We start from the raw sequence: 12,700 nt of genomic DNA, 5'->3' as shown, positions 1-12,700 counted from the left end.
TATCAGTGTGTGTAGTTCTTGATTTTGATGTTAGGATTGTCTCTTCTGAAGAAACACTGATCAAGTTATTAATTTTAAAATGTATATGAATAGTTCAGATGCAAAAACCTCCTGTCCTTTCTGTAAAATTCCTCTAAAATTAGCCTTTTTCCCAACCTCCTGTTTATTTTCAGTTATTTCACTTTAGGCATGGGCCGGTATAAGATTCTGACAGTATGATAACCTTTTAAAAATAACACGGTTTCACTGGATCACGGGATTATGATTACTTCTCTAAAATAAGCTCTTTTTAAATGTCTGGGTAAAAAACTAAATCTTTTTTCCCCTTTGAATACGATATATTTTATTTTGTGAAAGATTTAAAATATTTTGGAGCAGTAAACACATCAGGCTAAATAATTGAAATGAATCATTGACTTCTGCTGTCTTCATTAGTTTCAAAAATTGAAAAAACTGATTTCTTTACAATTTAAAACAATCTTCTGCTGGAGAGACTGTTGTCCTAAAAACAAAAAAAAACATTTCACATACCTTAGGAAGAGTATTAAAGAAAACTTTGGCGGTTTTAAAACCTTGACTTTTCCACACCCGGGTATATCTTGAAAAGCCCATCCTATGACGATTTCACTTTAAAGGCAACTAAAATAGCAAATTTTTGCACTAAGAATAAAATTACTGAAACTACACACAACAGCCTGAGAAAAATGCTAGTTTTAGATGAATGTCAAACGGCACTTAGAGGTTTTTGCATCTAAACTCTTCATATGTAAATCAAACAATAATAAATCAATTATTAAAAAATTCAAATGGTTTAATATTAAAATGCATGTTTTTTTACTGTAATGCTAGGTGTAGCAGTTAAATAAATGGCTGATGCAAATGGATTTAATGTGATGTAAAGTGATCAAATGAGTTTATAGTGATCTAGGATTTTTATTTAAAAAACAAAGAAACAATTATCAATAAGGTGATATAGTGATCTAGGATTGTCATTTTTAAACATGAAAAAGTTTTCTTTTTTTATTAAAAATTCATCAGTCAAAATAAATCAATTTTGGGGGGAAAAATTGATACATTATTAAAGTGAGCTAGAATTGTAACCTGGAAAAACAAAAACAAAGTCAAAAACAAAAGTTCTAAAGAATATTTAGGTTTTTACAGAGTGTCTGCTGTTTTAAATTTCAAAAACGAGTTCACTGAGATATGGTAATGTAAGTTTTAGATGATTTTCGATGGGTCTTAAAGCTACCCTGTCAAGCAAACAACCAACAATTAACCTTAATAAATGTAAAAGTTACATTTATTTTCCAATATGGTTTAATCATCCTCCTTACATTCTTACAATAACATTTGTTTAAAGTTGCTAAAGAGCTACCTGGTGAGGACTCTGACCTGGACAGACTGTTGTGCATCAATTGAGTTTAGTATAGTTTTTAAAACTATAGGAGTTTTTTTACAGAAAAGTTATGCTGAAAAACATTTATGTATACAACTAGAGTTAGCTTGTTTTTAATTTAAAACAGTGGTCTCAAACTCAATTCCTGGAGGGCCACAGTTCTGCAGATTTTAGCTCCAACCACCTCAAAATCACATCTGCTTAATAGTCTCTTGTAGTCTTGAACACCTTGATTAGTTGGATAATCTGTGTTCTATAGGGTTGGAGCAAAACATTGCAGAGCTGCGGCCCTCAAGGAATTGAGTTTGAGACCCATGATTTAAAGTATGTGGCTAAGAAATAACTAAATTAGAACTTTTTGTAATGGGGCAAGTAAAAATCTTTGCTACTGGCCAGTAAAAAGAATTTATATTGTTTTCCATGTGTATATCTAAAATTTCCTTCATAATAGTCTTAAAAGGTCTTTAAAAGTCTTAAATTTGACTTGCAGAAGCTCTGTGTTTATTTCAACAGAAAAACAATTAAGAAATCATTTTGACGTACAGTTGTTTAAATGTAGTTATTTAAATAAACTTGTGTTTAAGAAGCAGCAAAATAAACCTTTCAGTTCAGATTAAGCAAAAATCAATATTTAAACCAGTTAACCTGTTAGATTAAGATTTTATGCAGCTAAAAAGCCTGTTATAAACACATTGGCCAAGCTCTTTATCTAAATAAGTAAAGTTAAATATCATGTTATTCAGTGACATTGACATATGGCATATTGTAAACATGTTTAGTTGTGATGATCTTCACTGTCCCCTTATTCTTTCTATTGTTTCTCTACAGGAACATCATACAAGTTCAGAGTTTTGGCTGTTAATGTGTTGGGAGCGAGTCCACCCAGCGCCCCCTCCAAAGCCTACACAGTGGTGGGCAGCGGGCCTCCAAACAGACGTCCCATTGACGGACCCTACATCACCTACAACGAGGCCATCAATGAGACCACAATCATCCTCAAATGGACGGTAAGCACTTCCTCACCAAACACTTTCATATGGTCAAATGTTTGTCGTCACAATGGGCTTATCTAAATAAAAGCATCTCTGTTGCCTCTACAGTACACACCACTCAACAACACCCCAATTTATGGCTTCTACATCTTCTACCGGCCCACCGATAGCGACAACGACAGCGACTACAAAAAAGATGTAGTGGAAGGTCAGTCTTGTTTAACTCTTTTGCCTCCTTATGGACTATTTTTGTGTGTATGTGTGAGATCATTTTGTCTGTTAATGGACCACATGCACAGCAAGTGTTTTTCAGCCAATGATAGACTTCCAGTGAATGATTAATGCGACTGTTTTCAATTTTGTAAGGTTCCTTTTACAGCATCGATGTTGTAATGTTTGTTGTAATTAAAATACATCCAGTTAAATAGATTAAGGCATTCATTTAGTGAAACAAGATGAAAGACTGTGTAAACGCTAGCGCCATCAGTAGCAGCAGGTTAGCGCAGAAACTCCATTAAAATACTGAGGTAAAATAAATTTCCATATTTTAAAGACATAGCGAGGGAAATGGAATTTAATGCAGTGCTTCTTGTCCGGTCTAAGACTCACTTTATATCGTATATCTATCAGGCAGTGAAGTTCTGTGAATTTTAAACAAATCAGACCTTAAACATTGCGTTTTTGTAATGGAGAGTTCACTGGAAGCGCTTGGGCTGGCTGACGAACAATTAAAAGGCCATGTGCACATTCACCATTTAAGCAACACAAATCTGGGCAAAAATTGTAATATTTGACACTCATTTTATTTCATAAATCTATTTTACACTTGGTACAAAAAGCATTGAAGATTTCATGACAAAAGTCAGCAATTGTTTTGACATGTTTGTTTCCCAACCCTGTTCCTGGATGCACCCCAACAGTACATATTTTGGATGTCTCCAGTATCTGAGCCATTCATTTCAGGTTTTGGAGTCTACTCTTATGTTCTGATGAGTTGATTGAGATGTGTTTGATTAGGATGAGGTTGAAAATGTGTACTGTTGGAGTACCTTCAGGTACAGGGTTGGGAAACACTTCTCTATAGACGTGTCTGTATTTTTAAAAACAATCTACCTACGTAATTACATCTTAAAGGAATGTAAACATATTGTCTTTGTGCTCTTTTTAGGTGACCGCTATTGGCACTCCATCACCGATCTACAACCCGAAACAGCTTATGACATTAAGATGCAGTGTTTCAATGAAGGAGGAGAGAGCGAGTTCGGCAATGTCGTCATTTTAGAAACGAAAGGTTTGCTTGCTTTTCCTCACATTATGAATCAAACCTCAGTCAATGTCTTACACAAAGCTCTCTTCTGAACATCTTCTGAAGTGTGTGAACTTCTGTCTATATTTTCAGCTCGGCCTCACCAGAGGACCACACCTCCGGAGACCGCATCATCCAGACCCGAACATCCAGGAAACCCTGTTCCCCGGCCTGGAGATCTGCCTTACCTCATAGTGGGTGTTGTGCTCGGAGCGTTCGTTTTCATCATCGTGGCATTCATCCCAATCTGCCTGTGGAGAGTCTGGGCTAAACAAAGTGAGTCCAGCTTCACGTTTACTCAACTATTTGTATTATTTAAGTTATAAGTTGCAGCAGTCTTTTCCGTTCTATTGTGGGTGACTTCTCCGATAGGGCTGCACAATATTGGAAAAATCGAACATTGCGATATTATTGTGATTTATGTATTCTGATATGAATACAGTTTCACTAGATGACTTGATTATCTGTTGCAAAGAATTTTTTCAGTTTCGATTGATAGGGATGTTTCTGCAGGGGAGAGCATCTGCATAAAATATAAGTAACATTACAAAGAAAGATAAATTAATTATAGAAACAGATACAAATTAAATAAACCGCTTTTTTTTTTTTTGAGGAGTCTAACAGTATTCAGGTATACAGTAATTGAATAATCAAATGTAAAAATGACTGCATACTACAATTCAATAAAAGTAATCGTTATTAAAGTTACAAACGGTACAATTTGTTATGCCTGAATGCTTTTAAATCCTCATAGAGTCACAGGCTTCAATAAACACTTACAAAACGGTCAGTTATAATCCAGACTCAACATTGCACATCTGTGTGATGTGACTATTGCAAATGATCACTGCAATACCGATGCTGTAATGATAAATCGTGCAGCTTTATTTTATCCATCAAAATGAGGATTTAGGGGTGTGCCATATTTATGGTGTGTGATAACATTTGTAATGGTTGTTTTAATAATGTGCATGTTTAAGGGGCGCTACTGAGCAGGCAATGGAGTAAGGTAAAAGTTGGGTGAGCTCTGCAAAAAACGTAATATAACTCATAAATCTAACCCGCTTTCATCGAAAATTTGAGATGCTTCATCTGTCTAAGACTTTATTACTTCACATAAAACAGCTGGATTCCTTATAAATCCATATGGCGGGCAAATTACGTAAATATAAGTACACGGGGAAAACCGCTGCTAATCAAGAGGATGCTAATATACCTAGCATGATGTCCAAGCCAGCCGAACACACTGACATTTTGGAGATTAAAGCTGAGCTAATTTCATCTATCAAAACGGAAATGTGCATGTTTAAATGATCATATATGTGACTCAATAATTTCACTCACTGTACAATGAATATCAACACAAGGGAGATCCCAAATATGCTGTGGATGAGATCGTTTTCCAGCTATTTTTAGTGTCGTGTTTATATGTCAATGACAGAAGAAAACGTACTTCGCAAATATTAATCAATTATCTTAATCGCCATAAATATTACGACATCATTTTTTTGTTGTCAGTATAACACATCCATTCATTTGTTAATTCATGAAAAATGTAAACACTTTATTTGATGTTATGCTTACAAATTTAATTTAAAGGGCACATAGTTTACCTCTTTTTTATGATTTAATATTAATATTATGGTTCTTCTGAGTGTGCCAGTTTAGGTTCAGTTTAAAACACAATTCAGATTTTTTTATTATAATGTGTTAAAAAGTGTCATGTTGGGGACGTGTCCACAGTTCGCTGATTTATGGGTGTGTTGCTTCACATGTAGATTAGTTTCGGCTTCCCGCCCAACGTAACAAGAGGGCGGGGCCATGACCCGCTCTGTGTTTACAACACAGACAGGCAGATTGAAAGGAGGATGAGAGGATCAGCATGTTGTACATGTACATGTACATGTACATGTACAATTCGGACACAGACCAAGCAAAATCATTTGTTTCTTTGTACAGTTTTACAGCCAACTGTGTGCTAGTTTCAAGTGCCGAGCTTGTACACAGAAACTAATAACCACGCACACTGAATTAACTTTGACTGAGGCACCGGATGCGCCGCTCGAAGCCGCGACACGGCACACCAGACACTCTCTGTGGTGCACCAGAAACATGAAGTGTCCCGAATCGTCGCGCCACGCAGTTTTGAATTCTAAACATAGGTTTCTGCTGCGGTCCGTGGCGCCCAGCCGTCGACTTGAGTGTACCCTGATAGAAACCTATGTTTAGAATTCTAAAACGCATGCTAGTTAAGATCACAGGGAGCTTCTGGGATCGCGAGAAATGCAAACGGCTGAAGTATAAGGTAGACTCAATGAGAAGTACACATGTTTGCAAACCCACCTAAAGATACAAACAATAATTCTGATTAGAGCGAGAATGTGGAGAATATTGCTCTTGTGTTGAGCCCAATGAGCCTTGCATCTAAAAATAGAGCTAGCGTGTTCCTTTAGTGATATCGCTTCGACTCACGCTGAAAATGGCGGACGTGAATCAACAAACTGAGGATATGATGACGCGCCTGTCAATCAATATTGGTGGGCGAGGGGACCGCACTCCTACGTAAAGTTGCGGTCGGTTTGAAAACAGCTCCAATTGGTCCACCGTTTTTTATGTTGTTAAATAGAAAAAAAGCACTGGGTGTGCTTATATCACCCCAATATGACGGTTTATACACCATACATGCACATATGTCTGTCCAAACAGCTTGAAAAGTAGATTTTTTACCATAGGTGCCCTTTAAAATTAAATAAATAATAATAGCGCTATAACATAGTAAAGTAGGAGTGACATCTGAAAAAAGGAACAATGGGTCGACGTGATAGAGGAACAACATATAGTGCTCCAGGCGTCTCCAGTTCAAATCTCAGCTTGTGGATCTTACCTGATCTCAATCCACTTTCTGTCCTGTAAAATAAAAGCAAAATACCGAAAAATAAAACTTTAAATATGTATATATAATGGCCAGTTACCATTAACACAGTTACCATCAAAATTCATTGGGGATTATTATTCATAAGTCATTTTAGTTGTCAATATTACATCACATAATTGGATGATTGGGTCATTGTTCGGTTGATCTCATGCGAGTAACAGGTTGTACCCTTTCATCAGAGTAGAGGTGTTTTTGAAAGGAGAGATAGAATGGATTAATTTCCAGTTAAATCACTGGTAGATTATTAATCTAAATGCTATTTGTGTTTTTCAGAACAAACATTAGACATGCGCTTTCCAACTCTGGCAGCTACGGTTTCTCCATGCCAGTACACCATGGTCCCCCTGCAGGGATTGGCTCTTGGTCGAGCCTGTCCTGTAGACCCTCATCTGAGCCCGTCCCACACCGTATACGCTCCTAAAGCAGAATACATTCCCAATGGAAAACATGCCGCTCAGCGCCTGCCACCTGGACACCAGGTATGACCACACACCACGTTGACCAATAAACAGACAGTTCATCCAAAACTATAAGTTTAGTCGCCCTCTAGTGGTTGCAAACTTTTCTGCATTAACTTGAAGAATGTTGGAAACTGGCAGCTGTTGACTTCCATAGTAAGAAAAAGAAATACTGTGGAGGTCAGTGAGTTCCAACATTCTTCAAAATATCTTCTTTTGTGTTCAACATAATAGGTATTAAACCTCAGCGAATGTTAATGTTGAATCTATTTGATAACAGGAGGATCCCAACTATGAGCTGGAGTGTGATGCACTGCTGCCTCAGAGCCTTCCCAATCAGCAACAAAGCCTCCACCATTACTGTAACGGGTAAGAGCTTTTTATTTTGTTAGAATTAAGAACAGCCCACTTTTATAGTGCCAGTGTTACTTTTATACAAACATTTATTTATTGTTGTTGTGATGGTGAAGTGATTTTGTCTTTTTGACCTTTATAGTCTGAAAAAATCCATTCAGGAAATAAGATGGTAGTTGACAGTAGAGATGTGGGGGAAAATAGTTTGAGAAATCTGTTTAGTATCGATTGTGACGTTATCAAAAACGTGCATCATGATTCTCTCTAGCATTGATACATTTATAACAGCAGATGGCGCTGTACTCTGTTTGAATCCTTATTGCTCACTTACTATTACAGCTTGAACCTAAAATAATTAGCTGGCAAATAGCTCTCTGCAACTCTCACATGATCGCCCACTGAAGCTAAGCAGTGCTGAGCCTGGTCGGTACCTGGATGGGAGACCACAGGGGAAAGCTAGGTTGCTGGCAGAAGTGGTGTTAGTGAGACCAGCAGGGGGTGCTCAACCTGCAGTCTGTGTGAGTCCTAATGCCTCTATACCTAACTAAGACTTTCTCTAGGAGAAAGAGAAGGGGTTTAACCCTGGCATCCTGGCCAAATTTGCCCATCATGGCCTCATAACCATCCCCATATCATAATTGGCTTCATTATTCTGTTTCCTCCCCACCAATCAGCTGGTGTGCGGTCTGGCGGTGGATGAGGAAAACAAGTAAAGCGCTGTGAGTGAGCTATGTAAATGTAAGGAATTATTATAGTCATTAAGTGTTGATAGTGAGCTGTGTTTACAATAAAGCTATGACATTAAAGCCAACTCACACGGCTGAGCGGAGCACACAAGCTGTCTTCCTCCTGAGCCTTTGAAGTTAAAAAGTAGCCTAGAGCGCCATCTGCTGTTAACAACTAAACTCAGAATTGATTCAGTAGAGAAACGTAATGTATTTTAAAAATCTCTGAATTGATTTCTCATCAACAGTAAGTAACATGAGCATGTGCTAAACTACAGCCTTAATGGAAACAGACAGCATGCTGTGTTTGTCTGACAAATATGCAAACAAGGATGATTTGACCATTGGAGATTGATTGATTGTTAATGTGTCACATTAAGGAAATAAAAAGGTTTTGAGTGAGGAGGCGCTGAACTGGAAGTTCTGGGTTAAAACCTGAAATTCAGAACGCACTTGGCTGAAAAATGAAATCAAAATGACTTCATTTATTTTAGATCTTTTCTTTCAGGGGGGGGGGGGGGGTTGATTGTAGGGCTGGGCGATTAATCGAAAAGTCATCAAAATCAATATTCAGAACCTATAATTGATCAAATTTTTCCAGGTTCATTTTTTCAATTTCTTTCCTCACCCACTCTGTTTACACTTCTGCATGGAGCGCAGCGTATGGTCTGGGCTGGCGCAGCCTTCACGAGTTGGCATACCCTTTGCCGTGACTGACGCCGATGCTGACCTCTCAAAAATGTAACTACACGTCGTGATGACATATAGCACAAGCTCTGTGATTGGTCGGCTTGGTAACGTTGACGAGTGTGAAGAGGGTCAAAAATGTAAATGAATAAATAAAATATTGGTTCCATTAATCATAATGTTGAGTTAAAATGTTGAATCAATGGAGATTTGGATTTTAGACCAATCGCCCAGCCCTGATTATATGATTATATTATTATTATTATTATTAGACTGTTTCATCTCATGAAAATTATTTGTACAATTCTTTTAGATCATATAATTTAATATCAGTTAATGTAACAACAACAGTTCTTATGAATGACACAAGCAGCAACCTCCCGCTCTCCCTCGGGAAGCCAATACGGAAGTAACTAAAACTGCAATTCATTAAAATTCCGCTAGTCCTGGCTCCATAATAGAGCAAATTGCAATTGAGCCCACTGCTAGAATGGCCAACTTTACAACAGAAAAAAGGTGTTTACAGCCTGGTACAAAGAACGATTTTGGTTCATATAACTATTATTACCCTCCATGACAACTGTGAGGGGGGTGAATTTTTCATTGAACTCATCCATTTCCTTTATTTTAGTTTGCATAATTAAGGGCGTGGCCACTTGAGTGACAGCTAGGTCTCGCTGGTCGCCGTCACTTCACCTCAGCTGAATCTGGCAGATTAGCCACTGATCTCGGCATATTCATCGTATTTTTGTTCTGTTTTATGTGGCTTTACACAGTCAGTTGCCTTTTGGACTTATTTCTTACAATTATCAGATGATATGGGATGCTGTGTGCACTTAATTGTGCTCACAAACCGTTCACGTGGCCTCGTTTCCCATGTGAATAAAGTTATATACTTGTATACCATCTCTATAAATGTGTGTTTTATTTAAGATCACTTATCATTTATAATGTTCTTTAGAGCTGTAAAGCACTCCAGAATGTGCCAGATTGATTAGCTGTAGGCTCTAGAACAGTCATCTGAAGCGTTATCAAACAGTGCTGTGGTCCTGGAGTTCATCAATAGTTTTGCATTCACTAACACAGACTATATCTGAAGTGTTTGGAAGTAATTTGCGTTTTCCTCCTGTTGAAAAAGGTCATAAGAACAATGTTTAGTGGCTCAATGTATTACTACAGTGTTTTTAACAGTCTAATCACTTTACTGATATAGTGTACAACCAAGCACATGTGGTCAGAACACAAACGAGTCGCAGTTAATAAAGTATCAAGCGTTTCTCTCAAAGTAAAGTCTGTCTGCCAGGTCTAAGCAAAGTGCCAGCAGGTGTCTGTAGCTCCGCTCACTCTCCGCCTCTTTGCCCTTGTTTGGTATCCCGCCGTGGTTGCGATGACTCGCAAACAAAATGGCGATGGTTGGCCACGCCTACTTGTAGCTTCTTTTGCAGTGTTCAGAAACCTATGGGTGACATCACGGATACTCCGTCCATATATTTTACAGTCTATGGAATGACATTAATGTTTGATTGTCCTTTCAGTTCTTTCAACAGTCAAATTGAACTGCTTCACAGGTTTACAAATAACAAAGCAGGAATGAAGAATCGAACTTACTTTAATCAATTATTTTAATGGAAAATAGCAGCACAAAACAAAAGTGCAGAATATATGGATAATCTGGATATCATGGATAATATCTGCCAGTGTTTCTTCCAGGATCATTTTATTTTAGTTCACTTTCAGCCAAAAACCGTTCAGTGTCTTCCTCATTAAGCCCCATCATCTGACCTAACCCTAACCCAACTTCACTTCTTCCAAACCAGTTTGAAGTCCTTCTTACTTTTTAAGTCCTTCTTCTCACAACAAAAGATCTACTGAAGAATGTTGGACAGTCATTGACTTCCATGATATTTTTAGCTCCTGCTTTTCCCTACCAACATTCTTCAGGGTGTCTTTGCTTTGTGTTCAACAGAAGAAAGAACTTCAAAATTGTTTTGAGCGTGAGTTAATGGTAAGGATTTTTAGGTGAAGAAACCCAGAACTGAGTTTGAACTCTGTGTGTTTGTGTTGTTCTCAGGGTTCCTGGCTGTCCTGAAGAGGGATTCTGCGTGTCTGATGATTCTCCTCTGCGGGTCTTCAGTCTGTCAGACGCTCCACAGCAGTCTCAGGACGATCACTCGCTCAACGAATGTGTTCACACAGAAGAAGAGCTCACTGCCGGTGCGTTCACTTCTGCTTTATACATCAAGACAAATGAACTGCAGATTGAAATCAAATCCTTATTAATAAATGTTGATTTTTCCCACAGATTTAACCCTGTTATCAATAGCCGAGGCCAGCATTAACCGGCTGCTCCAACAAGAAGAGGAAACAACTGAGAACACAAAGCAGCTTGAGGAACAAGAGACACATGATCCAGAAGATGGATGAAACTAAAATACTGAAAAAAAAAGGAGGATTAAAAAAGAGAAAGTATTTATTTTTGTATAACAGATGCTATATTTATATATTTATGTATTTGTACAGGTTTTTTTAGAATGTGTGTATATATAGCTTGTTTATATCAGATGATTTACATATTTTGGTATGATCGTCTGTTACCATCTGGACTTCTTATTTGTAATAAGCATGCTGTATAAATGATCCTCATGTGAGAAAAAGGAACAACCAGACACCTCAACAGCGTACAGACAGTATCTGAAATAAGCTGTAGATTTTCCACTGGTCTTTGAAGAACAGCTGGTGGGAAATGGAATGCTTTAAGGGCATTATGATAGTAATGATCCACTCATTAGGAATGTACCAATGGGGACGACTGACTGTTTAAAAACACTTTGCATCCATAAAGACCTATTTTAGTATGTGTACGGCTTATATGCACAGCATGTTGTATTCAAGTACATTTAAGGGCTACTGTGAGGATTAAACACACAATGAATAAACGGCCAGGAAAGTTTGTTGGTGCAGTGTTTTACAGCTGTGTACATATGTTACTAAGATTTATCTATTTTCATCATCATTAACATAAATGTTAACAAATATATGCAAAGTATATGCATTCTGTGTAGTAATATTCACTATGAGAGAGAGAGAGAGACCATATATTGTAGGTATTTATATATTTTGCTGTAGCCTGGATGCGAACACAAAAAAACACACATGCTGACCTGTGACATGCTGAGTTTTACAAATATTTGAAACTGGTTTGTAGTCCACTTGTAGTTGTACTTTTACTTTTGGAGAGTCGCCGTTCTCCTGCATCAGTGTTAGCTTCTTTCTGCTGTTATGAAAACATGAAGGAAACGATCAAGTCTCTGACATATCCCCCAAGTGTAGCTGCATGGTTACCTGGATTGAGCACTATTGCCTGTAAATAAAGCTAAAGAAATCAGATTTCCTGTTGTCATCTTTTGTTTCTGTGTCCAAACTGCCAGTACACTCAGTTTAAATAAAAAATAAACCCAAAGGCAATGGCAAAATCTTTAAAAGGTACTGACATCCAGAGGACTTCACATGCTTAAGCAAGCAATTTGCAGGTCAATCATTAGTCCCTTTATTAATTTGGGGTCGCCGCAGTGGAATGAACCACCAACTTACCCAGGATATGTTTTATGCTGTGGATGCCCTTCCAGCTGCAACCCATTACTGGGAAACATCCATACACTCTCATTCACATACACTACGAACAATTTAGCTTACCCAAGTTACCTGTAACGCATATCTTTGGACTGTGGAGTAAACCGGAGCACCTGGAGGAAACCCACGGCAACACTGGGAGAACATGCAAATTCCACACAAAAATGCCAACCGACCCAGCCCAGGCTCAAACCAGCGACCTCCTTGCTGTAAGACG

General features: G+C 37.9%; 1 protein-coding gene across 1 annotated transcript in view; it reads left to right on the top strand.

The window, feature by feature from the left end:
• Positions 1 to 12,240, top strand: part of boc (BOC cell adhesion associated, oncogene regulated) — a 53,350-nt gene extending 41,110 nt beyond the window's left edge. The window contains exons 12-19 of the mRNA XM_056450281.1: positions 2,225 to 2,403; positions 2,497 to 2,596; positions 3,557 to 3,679; positions 3,788 to 3,970; positions 6,903 to 7,108; positions 7,368 to 7,456; positions 10,925 to 11,067; positions 11,156 to 12,240. Of these exons, the coding sequence (XP_056306256.1) occupies positions 2,225 to 2,403; positions 2,497 to 2,596; positions 3,557 to 3,679; positions 3,788 to 3,970; positions 6,903 to 7,108; positions 7,368 to 7,456; positions 10,925 to 11,067; positions 11,156 to 11,277 (1,145 nt within the window). The 3' untranslated portion in view covers positions 11,278 to 12,240. The remainder of the gene's footprint in view (positions 1 to 2,224; positions 2,404 to 2,496; positions 2,597 to 3,556; positions 3,680 to 3,787; positions 3,971 to 6,902; positions 7,109 to 7,367; positions 7,457 to 10,924; positions 11,068 to 11,155) is intronic.
• Positions 12,241 to 12,700: the final 460 nt, after the last annotated feature.

The sequence above is a fragment of the Danio aesculapii genome, chromosome 24 (assembly GCF_903798145.1).
Source record: "Danio aesculapii chromosome 24, fDanAes4.1, whole genome shotgun sequence".
In the NCBI taxonomy this organism is placed as follows: Eukaryota; Metazoa; Chordata; class Actinopteri; order Cypriniformes; family Danionidae; genus Danio; species Danio aesculapii.
Note: the sequence above shows the minus strand (reverse complement) of the source record. Positions and strands in the feature narration are given on the sequence as shown.